Source organism: Bactrocera latifrons, unplaced genomic scaffold, assembly GCF_001853355.1.
Source record: "Bactrocera latifrons isolate USDA-ARS-PBARC rearing strain unplaced genomic scaffold, ASM185335v1 scaffold_329, whole genome shotgun sequence".
NCBI classification, from domain to species: Eukaryota; Metazoa; Arthropoda; class Insecta; order Diptera; family Tephritidae; genus Bactrocera; species Bactrocera latifrons.
The window spans coordinates 118,637-142,333 of record NW_017536952.1 but is presented as its reverse complement, the minus strand read 5'-3'; the positions used below and the strand labels follow the sequence as shown (position 1 = coordinate 142,333).

The 23,697-nt window shown below is 34.3% G+C and overlaps 1 protein-coding gene across 3 annotated transcripts in view; it reads right to left on the bottom strand.

Moving 5' to 3' along the window:
• The window catches only part of LOC108971160 (muscle M-line assembly protein unc-89), a 223,464-nt gene that overhangs the window by 85,531 nt on the left and 114,236 nt on the right, over positions 1 to 23,697 (bottom strand). For 2 of the 3 annotated variants that reach the window (XM_018937031.1, XM_018937034.1), the window contains exons 12-22: positions 22,683 to 22,864; positions 22,518 to 22,577; positions 15,473 to 15,639; positions 15,304 to 15,418; positions 15,010 to 15,243; positions 5,784 to 6,152; positions 5,240 to 5,496; positions 4,974 to 5,185; positions 3,322 to 3,461; positions 1,087 to 1,279; positions 6 to 998 (exon numbers count right to left, since the gene is read on the bottom strand). In XM_018937031.1, coding sequence (XP_018792576.1) covers positions 6 to 998; positions 1,087 to 1,279; positions 3,322 to 3,461; positions 4,974 to 5,185; positions 5,240 to 5,496; positions 5,784 to 6,152; positions 15,010 to 15,243; positions 15,304 to 15,418; positions 15,473 to 15,639; positions 22,518 to 22,577; positions 22,683 to 22,864 — 2,922 coding nt within the window. The remainder of the gene's footprint in view (positions 1 to 5; positions 999 to 1,086; positions 1,280 to 3,321; positions 3,462 to 4,973; positions 5,186 to 5,239; positions 5,497 to 5,783; positions 6,153 to 15,009; positions 15,244 to 15,303; positions 15,419 to 15,472; positions 15,640 to 22,517; positions 22,578 to 22,682; positions 22,865 to 23,697) is intronic. The other variant, XM_018937032.1, reaches the window with a different exon arrangement.

Sequence of the window (23,697 nt, the reverse complement as noted above, 5' to 3'; positions counted from 1 at the left end):
CTCACAGTTCATTAACCATATCCAGCCGGCCTTGAGTAATATCTGTGCCCTCTCTATTTTTTGCGATACATTTATAAACACCATGATCATTTATGGTACAGTCTTTGATAACTAATGTGTGGTGGTCGCCATCGTTAATCAATTCATATTTATCTCCTTCGATAATAGGCTTGTCTTGGAAGTACCATGACAATTCTGGATATGGTACGCCTGAAACAGTGACACCAATTTTTGCATCGGTATTGATTAAATGTTGCTGATCGCATATCTTTTGAGTGAATAATGGCTTTTTGTACACTTTTCTCACGTTTAGTTCACAAGCAGACGCATCTTCCCCAAGAGGATTTGCTAAGAGGCAATTATATGTACCAGAATGGCTAGATTCAGCGTTATTTATTATTAAACTAACGTGTTTGCCATCACAACTAATTAAAGTGCTCTCATCATTAAAGAGAGTATTATCATCTTTTGTCCATATAATTTCTGGGACAGGATTACCCGTAAAAGCTGCGCAAAGTTTAATTTCATCACCTTCATTTGCATTGACATCTCTAATAGATGACAGAAATCGTGGAGGCACTTCCGGCATTGATTCATCTGTTTTCAATGCGACTTGTAATCTCGCTTTAGACAGAGCCGTACCTATTGCATTTGAAGCAACTACTTCATACAAACCCGAGTCTTTCAAATTAGCCTCTTTTATTTGCAAACAATAATTATTGTCCTTAGTTTCTGTGAATGTATATCGTCCTTCTTTAGGTAAAATTTCTTGGCCATTATTAAACCATTTGATGTCAGGCAGTGGATTGCCTAAAACTTTAACTTGCATTTTTACAGGGAAACCTTCAATACAATTAGTATCATGTAATTCTCTTATAAACTCTGGTTCTTTTTCCACTGCACATACGGTTACCGTAGAACTTCCTTCTATCTCACCCTCTTTGTTAGCGATTAAGCATTTATATACACCTGCATCTTCAGGTTGAACGTTATCAATGCTACAGGACATATGCATATAATCACATATTTAAGGAAAACTTCAAAGTTGTTTATTAAATTTAAATTCATTTAGTTTATAAAACCCACCTTAAACCAACAAGTCCATTCGGATTGTTTATAAAATTTATGCTCGTACTTGGGTGCAAAGCAATTCCATTCTTAATCCATTTAATTTCTGGTGCAGGGAATCCGATTACTCGCGCTTGCAATTTTAACTGTTCTCCAACAGAGACTTTAACATCTTCTAAAGGTTCAACGAATGAAGGCTGCTCTGCTTTTGCTGCAATATTTTATAAATTTTGATCTAAACGTTTGTATACATAATTATGCCTACAAGCATATATCTATTTCAAGAGCTGTTTTCTTAATTTCTAATGTATATACTTAGTCCTGCCATAAGTTTTGTTACAAATTCAGGTAGCTATAAAAACAATAACACGTTTTTGAATAAAAATAATTTCATTTCATAATTCATAATATGATGTACAAAATTTTATTCAAATGGTAATGGTTCTATTGGTATTGTCGACCCAGCTCGAACAACATATTTTTTGAGACTCTTCAAATTTTTGTGAGGTATTTTACAGATCATGACGGACAAACATCTGGACTTTGAAACATCAAATATCACCTGTTTTGTATGCTGGAGCAAAATCTTGTTGGAAGATCCAGTGTTCTCCATTGAAGAGAGTAACCTTTTTTTCAGGTATAATGCCTTTACCGGAGGCTTCCCAACAAACTATTACAGAATGAATGGAGAACACGTTAAACCCTTGAAATAACATCTGTAATTTTGCTTATTAAAAACTGCTTCAACTGTTAAAACTTCACCCTCTGTGACAATTATACATCAAGCGAGTTGTCAGAACATAACCAGTTGCCTGACAGCTGGCTTTTTATATGGAGATCATCTCGAATAAATCTTGACATTGATTCGATCGATATCCATTTCCTTTGACATAATTTTCTGGGGATTTCTGCAAATGAGTTTGCGAACTAAACTGAATATAATTATATAAATAAGACTTGACACTGAATACAAATTATAACAAGATGGTGCTTTTTGTAAACTTTGTAACAGAATTTGAGGCAAGACTAATTATAAAGGCAATCAAACCGCTTCAGAAACCATCAATTGACTCTGATGTAGTGAAAAAATTACCAAATGTTAAAAATCATCCATCTCTTTCAAATCGCAAATTGATCGAATCAATAGATGTTAGCAAGCGGTGGCGGAACCCCATCAATAACATAAAATCGTTGTGGGAGAGTGTGTGAGTGGGCGATATATTATGGTCGATTTTGGTGTTAAAAACTATTTACTATCCATGTTCGAACGCACGGTATTTTCCACATATTACTCAATAAAGAATACACAAAAAGAGCTTTATTTTAGGCACAAAGATATACTGTTATGAGTAATGCACGTTTCGTAATCCTCTTTGAGATATCACAAATATTGGTCGAAATATTCAGTATAAAATCACCCGGAAGTTCGAAATTAGGTATATGGGACTCAGGGAAGTATTGACCCGATAACCCATTTTCGATACATATTGTCATGAAAGGATTCTCTCTTAATTTCAAGTTTATATCTCACACAATGACCGATATTTTAAACAGTCTTGTTTGGGTTCGGGGAATTTTTAGTGCTAATGTTGCATACTTTGAAGGAATTATTTATGCAAAATTATATACAATTATATAATTTATTAGCGAAGGAATTTAAAATTGTGTTATAAGGCGTGGCTTTAGTCCAATTTCGTCCATTTTCAGACTGTAACATAATAATTACAAAATAATATCACGCACCAAATTCAGTCGAAATCGGTCGGTCAGGTCCCGAGATATGTGATTTCACCAAAAAGTAGACGACTTATAAAGCCGTCTCATTATCCAATTTAGTCCATTTTCAGACCGTCGGTAAGAGTTCTTATAATATTTTAGCTGAGTAAATTTCGTTGTTGAAACCTTAGTGATTTAGGAGATATGTACTTTAAACTTATTAGAGGGCGGGACCATGCACACTTTTTCAAAACTTTTTGATCACAGGTTTCCTTTGGTACTTCGATCACTTGTGCAAAATTACAGTTCTATATATTAATTTAGTGCTTAGTTATTGGACTTTTTAGGTTTTCGATTAAAGACGCGTTATGGGTGTGGCAGTGGTTTGGTTACGCTCACCCGCATACCAATTTTAGTAAAGGTATCTCAATTTTTACTCAAGTTACAGCTTGCACAAACGGGAAGGCATTTATATAATATATATACATACATACAATCTATCTCGCTTATTTGTTAAAACACAAGGGAATTACTTACGAGATACGGCAACAGCGCATAAGGAAGATATTTCGCCAAGGGGATTTGAAATGATAACCTTATATGCTCCAGAATCAGATGGTTGAATATTCGCTATTTCCAATGTTAAAATACCGCTAGGGGAGGATGTGAGTCTTATGCTAAAAATAAACAAGTATTACAAGGAGCAGACATATAGAATGTTAATGTACATATATATGTAAGTATCAGAGAACTGCAACGAGTAATAAATTTTTGTTTATACTTAAGTACTGATATGTTACTCTGTCTGATTCTGGCAGTTCGGTTCATGTACACGAAGCGAACCGTTTGTCTTCAAATCAGCGATAGAGAACAACTTTGAATCACGAGCGATCAGCTTATACCTGATTTGATTATGAACGTTCGCATCAGCAGAAAATACCCAAAGTGATGCAAACTCGGGCTTCAATAATTAAAATAATGGACAGCGTTCGGTTTGTATATCATCCCTTAAACACTGATTTAGTCGGGCACTTCTGTTCTATTTCAATGACATATGTTTGTATGTATATACATATGTTATAAGTATATACATATGTTATAAGTAAAAATTCCATCAAGTATATATGTACATACAAGAAATGTTTGTATGTATATATGTACGTACGTACTCGATGGAATCTCCATTGTTTACGCATCGAAAATTTGTAACATGCGCACATTTTTAAAGCTTATAAATTTTTTGCCATACATGATTCAAATCAGTCCAGCAGAAAGTTGTTGTTATTTGCTATACTTATATATTTACCCAAAGATTAACTCGTAGCTTTACTTATAGTTTACCCAAAGTTTCACATCAATTCAAACAACCCTCGCAACGCTATGATACGATTGGAGCTGAAGCCAGCCATACCGTTTACTCGATCGTGATTGCCGAAGAATAGTTCGTGTTGCATCAGATCAGTTGACGCTGGCGGCCACTCGAATTGATTAACAATGTTGCCATGCTGAACTGAATTGATTYGATTGTGTTTTTGGCACGACTGTTTGTTCTGATTTTATCATACTCGTTGTAGCTCTCTGGTATGCATATGGATTAGTTTTGTGTGTGAAACAAAACTTGGTAGGATAGGTTTTTAGATCTTGATTTTTTGATGATACAGCAGCACTCAAAGAAAAAGCAAATAGAAACTATTACAGAGATAAAGATATCCGACTTTGACAGTTCCCTGGATCGGGTAGGTTTTGACGTTTCGCAATTGGAACGACTGAAATGGCCAGATTGAAATTCTACGACAAATATAAGTGAACGGAGTCGCCGTTCAGGACCAAAATGTACAGCAATGAAATTTAAATATAATGAGAAATTTAAATGTATTTGATGAAATGTAATGCACCATAATATATTTTCAATGGAAAATTGTTAAAAACATTTATTAATTGAGACCTAAGAAACTTAAATTACTCAGTATTGAAAATTCAAAAATCATCTGATTATATATCACAAAATCACAAAAAAATATTTAAGTAGTACTTCCATATGTTGAATATATAATAATTTTTAATCTTATTGAAATTTGAGTGCTTTAATATCAATCGCAAAAAATTAATAATTGAACTGATCTGGCTACAATGTAAAATGTCATACAAAACGTTAGTTTTGAGGTGCTGCTTAGTTTGTTTACACTTACTGTTCACTTGGCTTTAATTGTTCACCATCTTTAATCCAACTAATTAGTGGAATTGGACTTCCAATAACTTTACATTGTAGAACCAAATCTTCACCTTGACATACTTCTTTAGCATTGTCGAACTTGCTTTCAAACTTTGGAGCTAATTCTAGCAGAGAAAGTTTAAACGGAACTTCAGTCACACCAATTTCATTTTTAGCAACGACAGTGTACTGGAAATAAAGAAATTAATTACATAACATTTGAAGCATAAATAAAAACTTTACCGTTCCGGCATTCGAGGGTCTGAAATGAGAAATTTCTAATTGGCTGCTCAATTGATCAGAATCTGGAGATGATTGTTGTATAATATATACTAAATCTTCATTTTTAGTAATTTGAGCTCCATCAGCAATCCTTTCATCACCTTTCTTCCACTCAATTGTTGGTTTTGGTATTCCATGTGCTAATACATTAACATTCACCGGATGATTGTCCAGTATTAATTGGTCTTCTGGTGGTGCGATAAATGTCGGCTTTTCGACTAAAAAATATATATATGAATATTTATGGTTTAATTAAAAAAAAATTGGAAATGGTGATTATGAAATGGATAAAGGTAGCGGCGAATTCGCCACTACAATTATTTCTCAACAAAATAAAAACATATTGCCAATATTATTCTAAATGTAAAATTTGGTAAAAAAAAAGAGTGGAATTTCCGAAATTTCAGCGGAAAGTACATAATTCACGTAATTTTGGTTTGACAAACATACACGTCAATTTTATTTATCTATATTGATATTATTATTGACTGTTAAATTAACCCACCTTTAACGTTTAAATGGAAGCTTGCAGTAGACGAGCCTTGGTCATTAACTGCGGTTAATGAATATAGTCCATCCTCTTCTGATTTAACACACTGGAATACCAATCTGTATTTATCATCATCAACGTCGGCTATCACTTCGCAGTTTTCATTGTTGCACAAATTTTCGTTTCCTCGAGTCCATGTAACTTTAGGCTTAGGATTCGCTAGTATGATAGCATCAAAAGCAATGGTGTCATTTGGAAGACAACACTGATCTTTTAAGCCTATAATTTCTGGTTTTGATAACACATCAATCCATCCAGTTGTACTGATTTTGCCATATTTATTTTCTATCTGTAGTTCATATCGGCCAGAATCTTTGTGTTGAACTATGAAAATACAAAAATGTTGTATGTTATTTAACAAGTGGTTCAGTAAGTTCAAGAATAATAGAGACAAGATGGCGGCGCGAACGTACTTCAAAACGATTTGTTGATATGTAGATTGTAGGCTTTAAATAAAAAACTATTAACTTACCAGATCTGCGTATTAAAGTACTTATAACTAAATAACAATCATTATTTAGAACTCCAACTATTCTATGCTAACTTCAAATTCGCTTTAAGTCTCGCAGTTAATATGTGTTATTAATATTTTATGGAAACTAAAATAAATAAACAATTCTAATATTTCAACATATTTTCATTTCTTGTGATTGGTAAATTTCTAGAATCTTTCATTTCAAAATTAAATACTTTTCTAAAGTATTCAGTAACGTTAGATGGGTATTTCTTAAAATATGTATTGAAATCACTATTGCAATACCTCAGTTATAATTATCGGAACAGGAAAATAATATCATATAAAGATTCATATAAATATAAAATTATGTACATACAAGTACTCGTAGTACATATCTACCGGGTTTTCTAATGGGTATGATATGAATCCTAATTATCGTTTCGGTCATTTTTTATAGTCATGACTAATAATTTTTTCATTGTATACAGTAATGTTTACAATTTCATCATGGAGGGATATTAGCCAGAAAAATATTTAGAAATCATTCATTTTTATTATCAAAATAATCCTTTGCCATTGAACAAACATTTTCTTTATATAATGTTCAAGTGTCAATAAGAGAAATAACCGCTCGAAGTAATTAAAATATTGCTGCCGTTCAGGCGGTGTTGCTGAAGACCCCCAATTTGAAGATTCCAAGACGTTCTTAAGAATTGGAACCAACCACAACCTAGTGAATTTCGCCAAAGGATTTTAGCTTACATCCGTCAAAAACTGATGCCTGACCGTAAACTTCGTGAATTTGCTGATTTTAACTAGGAACAATCTTAGGAAAATCACCTACACCGATGAGGCTCACTTTCATCTTAGTGGTGCGGTAAGTAAGCAAAACTATCGATTTTGGTGCGAAAAAAAATCATAAATTATTCATGAATAACCATTACATCTAAATAAATGAATAGTTTTGTGTTTTTTTTTTTTTGTTCTAGTGGAACCATCGTCCGTCCTTTTATCGAAATGAACAATTCGCATAACGTATGTTTTTCTGCGCTGACGTTTACGATTGTGTGTTGCAAAAGCTTCTGTTTAATTTAGTTTTGCTACCAGATTGGGGTCTATTAAAGCTTATAGGTTTTAAAAATTTGATTAGTGTCGTTACTTATTTATCGACCAACATTTTCCTGTTTTCCTATCTTGCTTTTAGAGCTTAGCAAGCCAAATTGAAATTATCACCATTTAGTGCGAATAAAGTTGATCCCAATCTGCCGATCAACTGAATAGGTTCACATAAATTCGCTTGCATTTTCATGATTTTTCATCACATATTAATCGTACGCATGTTTTTTTTAAAAACGTTTTAACTTTATATTTGTGTAAATCAGTGTGCGCTAGTAAAGAACCGTTTGCTAAGTACCGTTACTTCGCATATTCTGTTTTGTTATTTATTTCGCTAATTTCTGTGCAATTTTTTGGTTCAACTGAATAGGTTCAGCTGAACGATTTTTAGTTGGCGATTAAACTTGGCGGCGTGGCGACACATTTTTGATACAAACTTTTTGTTTCGTATATTTTCTTTAAATTAAACGAAAATTATCCGAGTATGAAAGAGGCCAAATCAAAGCCTATCGGGAAAGTGTTGTGAGCAACAATGCAGAATATGGCAAAAACATGAAAGGCGGAGTCATCTGACTGCCTCTACGGCAGTCAGGAGGCATATTTTGCGAGCATCTCTCAGCACCTAAAATTAAAGAAATTTTCGGTGTTACAGCCAGTGTGTCTACAGTTAAACGTGTAATTTCATCGGCAGATCATCTAAAACGAATGAAACTAAAAACAAAAAAAGAACCGTTAAATGATGCACGTAAAGCTTTACGACTGCTCTTTGCGTGGAAGCACATGAGCTGGACGAGCGAATGTCAGAAGGTGGTTTTTTCCGACGAAAAAAAGTTTAATTTAGACAGCCCTGATGGATACAACTAGGGTGGTCAAATAGTAGATTAAGGCTCAAAGTGTGGACTTGTTCGAATAGCCCCCTTATTCACCTGACCTTAATATAATGGAAATCGTATGGGGGTTGCTATCGCGCAAGGTATATGAATTAGGCCAGGACTGCCATACGTCCTGGTTTACCGAAACAATAACAACATACTGCTGATATTCCACTAAAAAATCTTACGGCTTTTGGTGCAGACAACACAAACGCGAATTTTGGGGGCAGACAAAGGAATGGCGTAACTAACGTTTTTTACAAGTTGAAATCCGAATTGGGTCGAGAAATAGACGGCATCGATTGTTCAGCTCATATCCTCCACAACACTATTTCACGTGCTACAGATGTACTGTCAATTGACATTGAATCTGTTGTTTTGAAGATATATAAATAGATATATAAATAAATATATTTTTACGGTTAGAACTGAACGATTGAAACAGTTTTGTGAAAACGCACAGGTAATATTTAACGAAATACTCTCCCATACAAGAAGTCGGTGGTTGTCACTTTGGCCTGCAATAGAGCGTATAGTACAGCTTTGGAGACCGCTCAAAGAATTCTTTGAGGTTGAAAAAGGAGCAGCGAAAGTAATTACTGACTTTTTAAAAATCCGTCAACAGAACTATATTTCACATTTATACACAGCCAAACATTTGTAATTGAGAAACAAATCAAAAAAAATTGAAAAGCGAAATATTTCAGTTATGGAAGTTCCATTAATTTTAAGTGAAACTATATGTGATATGACAGATTTGAAAACAATTTTATTGGAATTCAAACACAAACAGTTTTGAATAATTTAAAGAACAAATGTTTGAATGATAAAATTTCTGATTTTGAAAATGACATTAAAACTTTTTTTGCGACTTTAATTAACTACTTAGAGGATTGGGTGGTCCCCTTAAAAAAGTATGCAATTTTTAATTGGATGACATTAAAAAATATACCTGAATGGACTGACGTTCAAAAAACTATAACTTATTTACAAGAAAAAAATATTATTTTGTCTGATGAATCCTTCCAAAAAGTTTCTTGTCTTAAGTCATTTTTAGAGATAAATAAAGAATATCCAAAGGATAAGGGTACAATTAAAAAAAGGTTATATTTTTTTGAAAAAACTTCTGAAAAGGAGCGAAAAGAAAATTTTTTAAAAATATTACAATATTTATACGCAATCCCCAGTCATAATGCTTACGTAGAACGTATTTTTTCATTAATAAGTTCACAATGGACCAAAGAAAGAAATTGTTTAAATATTGATACATTAGAATGTATCATTCAATGTAAGTTTAATTTTAATATGACATGCTATGAATTTTACAACTATATCAAAGAAAAAACTGAAGTTTTGCGCAAAGTTCAAAGTTCAGAGAAATACTAAGACTTATAATGTTAAATTGAATAGTCTTTTTTTCGAATACATGTTTAAGTGAACTGTTAATTTTTTCCCAATAAATGTTTGATAAATTTATCAGTAAAAAATTTTTTGGGTTTTTTTTTATAAGTGGGAAATTTTTGGGTGAAGTGTCCTGGTGAGCGGAGTCCGAGTTATGGCAGCCCTAAATTAGGCAGGCAATTTGATTGCAAGACAACTTAAGTTGCGGCAATTAAAACGGTCTGGAAAACAATTTCCCCGCAATTACTGAAAAATTTGTATAGCTCGCTTCCCGATCGTTTATATGAAGTTATATCCAAAAACGGCGGATTCACTCATTATTAAATGTATTAAAAATTACTGTAGAAATGCACTTAAGAATAAGCTAAATGCCAAAAATATGAAAATTATCTTAAGTTACTTATATAATTTTAATGTTTTTAGGTTGAAAATATTCAGATGAACGAAAAAAAATCATTGACTTTATTAACCTTTCAGAAGAATAAATAAATATGGAATAAATAATATGTTTTTGAAAATCCTTCTTCACCATTCTATTTTAATATGATTTAGGAATAAAATAATTATGTAAATCGGAAAACTGGTTTAGGAGTTATAGATAAATCTCTCTTTCCTCTGAGATCATAAACCTACTCAGTTGAGCGGCAGTGTATATGTATAAATTATTTAACTCAATTCTTATTACACGAGTAAACTGATTATTATTAAGGCCGATGTTAAAAATGTGTGATCTATGAAGGACGGAGGAAAAGGTGAAAGGTTGCGAATTGTATATAACGAATTATGTACGTATTATGAATATTTATGTATATATATATCTTTGCACTAAGTTTAGGTTCATATATGTATATATAGTATATAGGTATGATTATATTTAGTTTTTTCTGTTTTCTCTAAAATTCGAGTTCGTAGACGGGCGTAATCGGATCGCTGCCACGCCGACAAATCGCCATTAACCGAAAATATATAAAGCAACATAACTAAGCACTAAATTAAGATATGAATCTTTAGTATAGTACAGAGTATACAGTAGCAAGGGGCACCTGAGGGCCTGAAAAGTGGGCGTATCCCTCCTAAGCCACTTAAGCTACTACAACGAAATTAGCTGAGTACAAATCTTATGAGAATTTCCACTAACAGTGTGAAAAAATCGGATCGGAAATCCCATGTAACGGTACTGTTAAAAACTACGAAAGGCGCGACAAATCAATAACTAATTACGCCAGAGACATTAAATTTTACCACCGAGATGGTATGGGAGAGCATTACGAGAGCTGACCAATAGTTTGTTCAAAAAGTATCGCGAATTTTGAATTTTCGCGGGCTACGTATATTCGAATTTCGAATTTTTTGTGGCGTTATATTGGTACTCATGTCTGTCACTTAAGCCGACAAGCTCGGCCAATTTGAATGTTCATTTAATTGTTGACAGCTGCTTTGCTTGCACGTGTTTTGGATCGTCTTCGGTTTTTACTTATTCAAAAAAATGTGTTAAAGAACATGTATCAAATTTTGTGTGGAAAGCTAAATTAAGTGCGCGGATTCATTCAGAATGTTGACTGTGGCATACGGAGAAGCTAAATTGGACCGAAGAAACATTTATCGGTGGTACAAAATGTTCTCAGAAGGCCGAGAAGATGTGACAAAAATTGGCTTTTGCACCACTCATTGTGCGCGACGTTTTAGCCAAAAACAACACACTAATGATGCCGCAGCCACCGTATTCCCCAGATATGGCCCCCTGTGACTTTTTCTTGTTCCCTAAACTGAAGAGGCCCATGAAAGGACGACGTTACGCTTCTCTTGACGAGATAAAGACGGAATAGAAGGAGGAGCTGAAGAAGATAAAAAAAATTATTTTTTGAAGTGCTTCGAAGATTGGAAAAACCGTTGGCACAAGTGTATAATATGTAATGGGGATTACTTTGAAGGGGACAAAATAGATATTCATGAATAAATAAACAATTCTTAAAAAAACACAAAATTCGCGATACTTTTTGAACATACCTCGTATTGGCCGATATATGCGATACAAAATAACCTGGATGTTTGATTATCTTTACATTAGGTATACTCGTAAGTATTTTACAATGAAACACATGGTAGTTTGTTAAAGCAGTTCGGAGCAGAGGTTCTCGCATTAATACCGAGAAAAACTGCTATAAAGATGAGAAGTGAAATTTGAACGAAAAACATCGACATAAAACACCGACCCAGGCTCCCTCGAAGTATCGATGTTCTCAAAATCACAACATCAATGGCAAACATCGATGCCTTTTGACAAAAACAGCGATGTTTCAAAAGCATCAAAAACATTATCTGCCATCTCTGCCGCCAGCTCCATTCTCTCCAATAACGCTGTTAATGGTACACATATTTCTTCGTCCAATGTTGCTGTTTCAGTGTATGTTGGTAATGTCAGTGTGGATTATCACGCTCCTGCTTCTCTACCTGCAGCTGCTACCAATGCTGCTTAATATGCCAATACATATGCTGACGCTGTTGCTAGGAATATCAACGCTCACTCGAAAGCCAATGGCAAAAACAATTTGCTAAGCTATTTTCTGGACCAGATACTACTAATAGTTTTTCCATTTTTAAATTAAATTCTGAAATTTTACATTTTACAACAAGTATGCAAAACGCTGCTTGGGAAAGTACACAGGAATTAAGGAAAATTGCTGTAAACTCACAATATCCTAATGATATAAGGGAAATAATTAAATAAAAGAGGAAAATGCGACATAAATAGCATCAAACCCTTGCCCAGCTGATAAATCTATTTTAAATAAAGGTTCTAAAGATCTTAATCGGAAAATCAAGAGGTTTAAAAATGAAAGTTTCGCAAAATATCTTCGGTCCCCAAGAAATGGAAGAAATTCCGGCTACTCTCATTGGAAAAGCTGTAAAAGACTACAAACACCAGAAACTCAAGTATGTCCCATTCAAATAAGCTAGGCCAGAGACGATTCAAAAAAAGCAGAAGTATTTTCGGATTATTTACCCAAAATATTCTCCCCATCTGAAACACACGTTGATTATCCTACTGCTTCTAATCTCAAGTTGTACAAGCAGTAAGCTAAGTGAGGAAATCAAAAATCTGAAAAAAATCCCTGCTTACGACCTGATTCCTGCCGAGGTCCTAAACCAGCTTTCTCAAATAAGTATAGTAAAAATACCAATATTATTAATGCGGCTTTTCATCTTAAATACGTGCCAACTTATTGGAAAATTACTGAAATTATCAAGATTCCAAAGCCCCGAAAACTAGGATATGATGTATCTTCATACAGGCCCATAGCACTTATACCGGTAATATCGAAACTTTTTGAGAAAATTCCCATAAAACTTATCAATAAAATCATTGAGCGAAAAACCATAATTCCACCCCATCAGTTTGGGTTGCGAGCCAACCATTCTACGATTGTTCAAATGCACAGGATTACACACATTATTGAAAAATCTTTGAAGAAAAAAATTCTGTTCTGCCGTGTTTTTGGATGTTGCAAACGTTCGATAAAGTTTGTCACAAAGAACTGCTTTCGAAACTGAAACGGATTTTACCGAAACAGCATCATAAAATCGTATTTATCAGATCACTACTTTCGCATTAAACAAGGAGACTAATATTCTGTTCTCAGGGAAGTAAAAGCCGGAGTTCCACAAAGTAGTTTGTTGAACCCTCTTCTTCATATAGTATTTGCAGATGATACCGCGTTGCTTGCTGTTGGACTCTTGTTCAGTACTAATCTTCAAAAAGCTGTAAATAAAGTCTTGCAATGGGCAAAGAAATGGCAGGTAAAGCTGAATGAAGCAAAGTCTGTACACATTGTTTTTACATACAACAAGATACAGCACTTACCAATTTTCATAGACGGTGCACGTATACCCTACTTTTATTCCGCTAAATACTTAGAATTGACGCTTGACACTAAGCTACGGTAGAAAGTTTACGTAAAAACCAAACGTAAGAAACTGGACATGCGACTTAAAAATTATAATTGGTTAATCGGTAACAAGTCAGTCAGAAAGTACTAAGACTAATTGTCAAAGTGCCTTGGTATTGTAGATGTGCTGATATAAAGCGTGATCTAGGCTTAAACTCGGTTAACGCAATATTAATATTAAAAATTGCAACAGCACATAGTGCAAGATTGCTACAGCATTGTAACGAAGAATGCTATGTTAACTCCTAGAGATGGACCACCAAGACGACTCAAACGCCTCAAACCCAGCGATCTTTCAAATTAGTTAATTCTCTCATAGTAGTTTTGTAATTATATGTTTAAATCATATTCAAGTTACTTGTTAGTTCTTCCTTTAATTTGAACTAGTTGTAATGTATAAAAAAAATAAAATAAAAATTGAAGAATTTTGTCGTTATAATATCCCAATTAAACATATACATACCATATGGCTGCCAGGGTATACTAAGGACCTCAAACGCTTAAAAAATCTTACAAATAAATATTACAGAAAATTCTCTTCGTCTAAATCTTATGTCTCCTTCATTCAATTTCCACACTAATCCAAACTGGATAAACTTCTCTATAAAAGGTGCTGTAAATGCGCGAAGTCTAAAATTAAGTCGATCCCTAAGCCTATTTGGAACTTTGTTTTTCCTTCTGCCTTACGCTGGGGTGATAATTCGGCATGCACTCCTGGTGAAATTTTCAACTTGCGTCCTGCATTTTTCAAATCAAATTATGTACACGATAAGCCTGGAACTACTTCCACTTTTTCTACTAACTATTTTCTATCCATAAAATTTGGCACACTGTGTCTTTCGTAGGATGATATTGCCAAGGCTTTTTGTGATATCAAGCCTTCTTTCAAATTGGATTTGTATGGGAAGCCGCCTGTACTTATAAAAAATTATCCTACCTTGGTATATCCTCTCATGCTTCTCTTCAATAAGTCTTTGTCCTCTGAGAATTTTATTTCAGACTGGAAATTGACATTCATTACCTTTATTATTAAAAATGGTAGAAAGGATGTAGTCCCCAATTACAGACCTATTTCTAAAGTTTCTACTATTTCGAAAATTTGTGAGTGCTCTGTTAAAAATAAGTTACTTTTTTTTGTAGTAAAATCAATAATTAATAATTAACATCAATCGGATGGGTTCGTCTCTAGTCGCTCCGCTGTATAACGCTCTGAACATATAGTGTTCTTAAGTTAAGGTTATAGACGCTATATTAACAACATAAATTAAATGATTTTCCGAAATAATATCCTGAAACCCTACACCCATGTTATGTCATAGGACTTATTAAGAATTTATCTAGCCGATTAGTTGAGAAAACTATACATTGATTATTTTAATACTACTTACGTTCATCAAAATTTATGGTATATGAGTACTCCTTAAGACCGTTCTCAAGATCTTGTACTGATTCTGTTATTATGATATTGCCTTGTTCTTTTAATGCCACTCCATCTTTCATCCATGTTATTTTCGGTTGAGGGTCAGCGGTGAATACGATAGGAATCGCCAAAGAGTTTCCCTTTTTAGTCGTAATATCACGTAACCCACTTTTTAAAATAGGTTTGCGATAATCTGCAACGCCTGAAAAAGATATATTTTTATAGCAAGACAATATCCTTTAAAAAGTACTTTTATATTTACCAGATAGGGATAAAACACCTTGGAGAGACTTTTCGCCACATTTATTTTTAATTACCACTTTATATTCACCAGCGTCGGGTAGTTGCAGTTCCTTTATTTCTAACCTGTATTTCTCCTGTAAGCAAAAGTTAAAAGAAATTTGAAAATTTTTAGAAGAAATAATTCTTACCCCATCAACGATGGTAGCAACACGCTGATCTGCTTGTATTGGCTTGCCATCATGATACCATACGGCTTCCGGTTTGGGAATGCCTTTAGCAATAATCTCATATTTTAATGGCACTGACTCGAAACTATGTTTTTCCAAAATATCTGCGTGTTGGATCTCAGGAATCGCTAAATATCAATCAAATAATTCAAAGTTACAAACAGTTTTTGATAGAAATGGCATACAAATGTGTACCGCATGTTAAATTTGCATCGATGAAGATGTATTGATATTAAAAATGGTGAGTACATATTAATCAAAATGGTAACAGTAAATGTGAAGATAATTACGCGACTTAATGCGCACTAATATGCTTAGTAATTGTATTGAGTTTAAGTTGTTAATACCTACAGTTCGAAGGTTGCCTTTATATCTCGTATCGTAAATCATCTTAAAGTTTTACATATTTGCGCAAACATTTAGTATTTTTTAAAAATTTCGACATAAAATAAGTCAGTAACAGTGTATCGATGAACTTAATTAAATTTTTGGCATTGAAGCTAAATCAAGGACGATGATTAATATTTGTTTTTGTTCTATAATCTCTTAATATTAAAGCAACCCTCGTACTGTCCCTGCCTATTGTAAAAAATTTCAAGGTGAAACTGCTCGTAATTGTTGTTTATTTTTAATAAGTTTTAATTTTAAATTAATAATGTGGTCTATAATAAAAGCTATGTATATGAATAAAAGTAAAAAAAAAACAAATACAAAATTCTATAAAATAAATAAATTTGACTTAATTAACATGAAATAAGAAAACAACTCTTACAACCTGAACAAAAAACCATAACTCAAAAAAAGAAGTTAGTTTTCTTAATGATATTAGCAATCTTATTAACTATTTAATTTTTGCTTGGATTTTACAGTTTTTCAGAACTAGCCAAGCATGTTAAATAAAAACATCTCATATTTCTTAAGTCAAAAATAATTGCAATTGTTGAAGATTAGGTGATCGAAAGAATTCATATAAAAGGAAAGTAAAAAACCTTTCAATCTATTATTTATTTCCGTGGTAACCTGTAAATTCTTTCTTAATGGTGTGATCTACGGTCAAAATGCTATTGCTAAAGTATTACAGGCTTTGTCCGGAAAGTATTACTGATTTTGTTGGATTCGGTAGAGGGCGTTCCCAGCTAACGAACGAGCGGCTGGTGAGTTGTCTCCGAGCACATGGAGAGTCAGAGCAAACATTTTCGTGCGATATGTTTCTGTAAGTGGTGTAAGCTGAAAATGCAGCTTTCTTTAAAGCAGAAGTACGCTATTAAATTCTGTGTGAAACTCGGTAAGTTTGCGACAGAGACGTTTGAGGTCGCTGATGAACCGTGCTGGGAACCTGCTAGTTCGGCAAACACCGACAATGTGACTCATATGCGCCGCTACAAATCAGGACTTGCTAATCCGATTACTTTTGATGTTAGATCCAGTCATCATCAGTCAAAGAAAACTATCATGCAAAAGTAAATCAATTTTATTAAAATCAGTTTTTGATTTAGTTGAATAATATTAAAAAAATCCTTTTTTCGTTTATCAACTTTTTTAATTTAATACAATTAATTGAAATTCGTTACCGTCGGGGTGGCGGAGTGGGAAACAAGAGATAGAGATTTTAAAAAGCTTTGGTAAAAGTTTCACTTTTTATACAGGCAGTGGAAGTATTTTTAAGTTTTTGAAGAATTGTAACGATTGGTTCAATAACTTTTTTTAAATTGATGACAACCATGGCAAACGAATTAAGGACTATGATTTGAGGGCATGCACTCGGGTCCCTTAATTGGGAAGGCGCCGCAGCCCAACTGGTGGATTGAGGGCAAGTTCGGTGTGAGATTCGTAGTGTGAGAGAGACTCCGTCGCCAAGTACTGTCATTCACTCCGGTGGGTGAACGTCTACCTACACTCCGCATCCAAGCGAAGTTCTATTTTGATTTTGCGAACACGCTTCTACGAAAGAGAAGGCCGATGTGACCAAAGATGCTTTCTATGAGCACTTGCAGCGAAACAATGTGATCTGCTCCCGCCACGATGTCAAAATCGTGCTTCGGTGGGCAAGGAAGGCATCTTTGACGCAAAAGTCGGCAAATTCAGCCTCCACGAGGAAACATCTCCAAATAGGTTGAGGCTGAAATATGGTTATCTGTAGTATTAGATTCAAGCATAAGAAAATACATCAAGCTACCCGACTGACTTCGGATTGAAAAGCCACCAACCACATCGATCATGTTGTGATAGATGGAAGACACGTCTCCAGTGTTCTAGACGAGTGCGCGATGTGCTAACATCGACTCGGACTACTATCTTATTGCAGCCAAGATTCGCACTCGCCTCTGTGCAGCAAAAAAATTTACTTCAACAAATACAAGTAAGGTTCGACGTTCCTTGCATTCCAGCTCTCTGAGAGCACTAGCCAACAACTTGGTATATGGAAACTGTGTCTGTTTTCTCCAGAATGGATAAGGCAGGAAGGAAATGGTTCTGGTGGTGAACGAGGGCAAGACTAAATATCTCATCTCATTAAACAAACAGTCGTCGTTCTCGGGACTAGGCACCCTCTCACTGTTGACAGTCGTAACTTTAAACTCGTAGATAATTTTATCTATCAACACCATCAACAAAGTCAGGCTCGAAATCCATGCAGAATATCTCTTGCCAACAGGGGATACTTCGAAAAGAAGAATATTCATACATGTTATTATACCATAGATGTGTTTTCTCCATGTGAGTCTTCTATCTAGGTGAATATCAAGATATGTTCCATTGTTCGCTTGGGGTACTAAAATATTGTTTACTTTTACTGCCGAGCACTTTCGTGCTACACCTTATCAAAAGCCTGAGCTACATCTAGAAATATAACTGAACAGTATTCCCTGTGCTCAAATGCTTTCCTCATTTCGTTAGTAATTCTATTTAAATATTACATATTAGTTATAATGTATTATTTTCGTGGAGGAAATGAAACGTCTTTGGAAGTAATACTTTTTCAAATAATTTAGAAAGTCAGGGTAGAAGACTGATTGGTCTGTATGTAGACGCCCGCGTTAAGTTTTTCCTAGGTTTATCTATCAAGTTATTCTGCGACTTTTTCCATGAAATTGGATAATATACGAAACTAAGAATTGCATTGAAGAGCAAAGAGATCGCTGCTGTGAGCTGCAGCTGCTGAAGTCTTAGTTTCGGATACTATCCAATTTCATGGAAAAAGTCGCAGAGTCTACAGCAATACTGCGTAACTCAATTAGCATTTGTGTGTTAAGTCTTAAAAGAGCGACTCTTCAGCTGTGTTGGGAAAGATTGATAGCTTAAAATTGCTCTTTGGAAAATTAGGTGATTTGCGAAACAATTAGCCCTTTTCTCGTCACTTCGAGCCCAATTTCCACCCAAGTCTCGTGTAGACATATTGGAGTCAGGTGGCTTCATGAACTTTAGGGCTTTCCAAAGCGAATTTTGCTTATTGGAATTTAAACACGGCTTCTTTATATATATTTCGGTGTTGAATTCTTCCTCACGTTTAAGTGTGTTTATAATTTACGTACAGCAGATTTCAATTGAAGCTGGATGGACGGGTAGTGATTTATCTGCCATTCACGTCTGTCACGCCTTTTTTCATTTACAAGATTTCCTATTTCTCTATTATTGATTTTTCTGGAACCAGCGGCTTATAGTTTTTGTTTGGTGTTGCTAAGACGGTTGCGCTAGTTATAATTATATCATTGAGTTCTCTTAAGCTTTCGTCAATATCTCTTCCTGTATTTATTTTGTACTCAACATTAATGTGGCTACTCACGTATTTTTTATATTTTAGCCAATTCGTTTTATAAAACGTTAGACCTACTTTTGAATTAACGAATATGGGTTGTTCACATAACTTTATTACTACAGGAGAGTGATCAGAAGATCAGTATATGTACATATAGCTGTTATGTTCGATTTATCTATATTTTTCACTTATGCAAAATCAGTTAAATCTGGTGTTTTTTTACGATCACTAGGCCAATACGCCGGCTTACCAGGAGATATTATGTCAAAGTTATTGTGCCTATTTATAATAGTGTAATACAGCTGTCGTCCTTTTGGATTAATTAGTCGTGAGCAACAATAAGTGTGTTTTGCATTGTAATCTCCACCTGCTAGAAACCTATGACCTAGCGTTCCAAAGAACTCTTTAAATTTGTTGTCTGTAATTTTAAACCGAGGTGGGCAGTATTTAGCCGTCAAATTTAAGTCCCCTTAGCGATTTTTTTTTATAGATATTGTTGTAGCTACAATTCCTAATGTGCGCTTAGTGAGTGCAGTCGGACGTACTAAGCTCAGGATTTACTAACTAAAACAAGGGAATATTAATGATCCGAACGCGTGTGAACTAAAATAGAAGAAAAAACAAAAACAACAAAACAAAAAGAACACATTGATTTAATGATCGAGGACACTGACAGCCACAAACCACATACCGAAGAAAGTATTATATACCGAATTTCAGTGAAATCGGTGGAGTACTTCCTGAGATATGGTTTTTGGTCCATAAGTGGGCGACGCCACGCCCATTTTTAAATGAAAAAAAAAGCCTGGATGCAGCTTCCTTCTGGCATTTCTTCCGTAAAATTTATTGTTTCTGACGTTTTTTGTTAGTCGGTTAACGCACTTTTAGTGATTTTCAACATAACCTTTGTATGGGAGGTGGGCGTGGTTATTATCCGATTTCTTCCATTTTGAACTGTATATGGAAATGCCTAAAAGAAACGACTCTATACAGTTCGGTTGACATAGCTGTAGCAGTTTTCGAGATATGTACAAAAAAGTTAGTAGGGGGCGGGGCCACGCCCATTTTTACAAAAAATTACGTCCAAATATGCCCCTCCCTAATGCGATCCTTTGTGCCAAATTTCATTTTAATATCTTTATTTGTGGCTTAGTTATGACACTTTATAGGTTTTCGGTTTCCACCATTTTGTGGACGTGGCAGTGGGCCGATTTTGCCCATCTTCAAACCTAACCTTCTTATGGAGCCAAGAAATACGTGTACCAAGTTTTATCATGATATCTCAATTTTTACTCAAGTTACAGCTTGCACGGACGGACAGACAGACATCCGGATTTCAACTCAACTCGTCTTTCACTTGGTATATATAATCCTATATCTGACGCTTTTAGTTTTAGGACTTACAAACAACCGTGAACAAAACTATAATACTCTCTTCAGCAACTTTGTTGCGGGACTATAACAACAAAGGATGAGTGAAGGATCAAAGAACTCAACCGGTTTTTTGTGCTAGATTTGGATGTGAAAACACAATTCTAAGGAAAAATAGGACTCAATGCTAACTGTTGTAGTTTCTCACAAACCACCACAAATTTTTGTACCTCAAGTGAGTGACATAAATAAAATGTTGAAAAGCTTTTCAACTGTTATTGGTAAAGAAAATTTCACCTACAAGTCAGGTAGGGACGGACAATTGGGAGTGATGACTTCAAACAGTGATTGCTACAGAAAACTTGTAAGCTATTTAGATACCAATAATATTACTTTTCACACATATCAATTGAAAGAAGATAAGCCATACCGAATAGTTATAAAAAATATGCACTTTTCAACTCATAGCGATGATATCAAACATGACTTAGCAAAAAACGGGCATACTGTACGGAATATTGTGAATGAAAAACGCAAAATTTCAAAATTGCCGATGTCTATATTCTTTGTTGATCTTGAACCTTTAATAAACAATAAAAAATTATTTGACGTAATTCCATTAGTTTTTAAAACTAATTAAGCTATATTTAATAAAATTGAATGAGCTTTAGCATGAATAAAAGAAAAATGAATTCCATACACTGAAAAAAAAGATTTTTGAGTTTCTTAATGTAGCAAAATTCATCACAAACCCTGTACAATCAGAAGTGCCACAGTAGAAATTTCTAAATCGCCAGGCCCAAGTAATACTTATGCATGGACAATCAAACAATTACCAAGAAAATGTCTAGCATGAGGGGTTGTTATTTAAAATAAAAATTAAACTACCAGCTCCATTCTACCTATTTCTTAGGTCATAACTAGATTGCAGACGTTTTTACGTTAAAATTAATGATGACACTTCCGACATATACGAAGTCGAAGCAGGTGTTCCTCAAGGCAGCGTGCTTGGCCCAACACTGTACACGATTTTCACTGCCGACATGTCAATAATAAACTACGAAAATATAACTGTTGCCACATATGCGGACCACACCGCCATTCTTTCTTCTGCTTACTCTGCAAACGAAGCCTCTGAAACTGTTCAAAAACAACTGAACGCAGTTGAATCCTGGCTTCGAAATTGGAACATTGTAGTAAATGAAAGAAACGGGATTCACTTAGATAGAAGACTAACATGGCAGCAACACATAAAAATTAAATGAGATCAGCTAAAAATGAAGACGAGAAAAATGTGCTGGCTACTTGGTCCAAAATCGAAACTTAGTCTCAAAAATAAGGTGATCCTATATAAATGCATTTTAAAACCGATTTGGGCATATGGAATACAAATCTGGGGAACTGCAAGTAAATCGAACGTAGACCTAATTCAAAGATATCATTCGAAAATACTCAGGTTGATTGCAAACACTCCATGGTACATCAAAAATATTAACTAACACAAAGACCTTGAAATAAATATGGTGAAGAGCGAGATTGGACAACAGTGAACATACTCGTGGACTGCAAAGACTACATCACTTAGACTTACCATTTAGATCATAAGAACAATTTCATCGTCACCTGTTTAATCTTATCTTCTTATTTATATATATTTTAGAGATTAAGACAGACTAAGAAGGCTTATTACATGTGTTAATGTTTTAGTAGTTATACAAATATATCTAAATTAAAACAATAAATTGGCATATTTAAAAGACGTACTTTGTACGAATCGACTCATACAAATACTTTTCTACGGTAATTGTTAAGTTAGTTTTCAATACTAAATAATAGATGAAGTAGGTAAGTCAGTTTTCGAAATTTTTGTATTATGTTTACCACCATTTTCAATGTTTTGTATATTGTGTCCATCGACTTCCTCTTTTCTCTTTAGTTCATCTGGTAATGTATAAGGTTTGAAATGCAATGAGTTATGTTTTCAAGTGTACATATGTATAAGTTTAATGAAATTGTCAAACTATACATATTTCTGAACATACTTACTTAAAACAATCACATTGCATTGCGATTGACTGTCGCCAATAGCGTTTAGAGCCCTCACTTCGTAAGTACCGGCATCAGTTGGTTTACAAATTGTGAGTGATAAGGAATAATCCTCTGTGCGGTATGAGTCCCGAGAAATTTTTACTCTAGCATCAGCACTTATTTCCTGTCCATCTTTAAACCTATAATGATTTAACAAAAATAAATATATATATAATTTCAAAATTAAAAAAGAAAGAACAAGAGAAAGTTCAGACAAAACCTAAAAGACAATCTCTCCCAAAGTTAACAACGCTACCGGTTAAATGCACAAGATTTACATGGATACAAATTAAACACTTATCATCCGTTCACATCCTTTTATTGAAGAGGAAATAAAATGGAAAACAGTAGGCACATAACTGTCGTCCAGTGATATGTAATATATGTAAGTATGTATGTTTAGAATATTACATTTTAAATTAAAATTTATTAACTTCAGAGACAAAACATATCCCGCTTTATTGGTAATAATAGCTTGATAACAGATCTCAACAGCTTCCCTTCGGATGTATCAATCACTTAGTTTAGCTATTGTAATAGCTGTGATCGTATCTATTTCGTGCGTCGTAGAACGCAATTATCTTCAAGATACTTAATTTGCCAACCTTACAAGATAGTTCCCCTGAAGAACCCAACATCACAGCCTCGAAGCTCCTTTAGTGTTTTGCCTATTATTAAGTGCCCAGGCGTGAGAATTTTAAATCTGTTTATATAATATTAGGTTGTAAAAAAGTCTTGCGGTATTTTCGCGCTAGTTGGCGCTGAGATCGCGTAGTTCTAGTTTCATTCGTCGCATCGGATCATGCTATACCTTTTTGGAAAGCTCATTTCACGCGCTAACACGTGTTTGATTGACTCTCGTTTCTTTTAAGTCGTTCGTGAGTTGTAGCGTCGCAAACATGGAGCAAAATAAAGAGAAAATACGACATATTTTACAGTAGTACTACGATAAAGCTAAAAATGCATCTCAAGC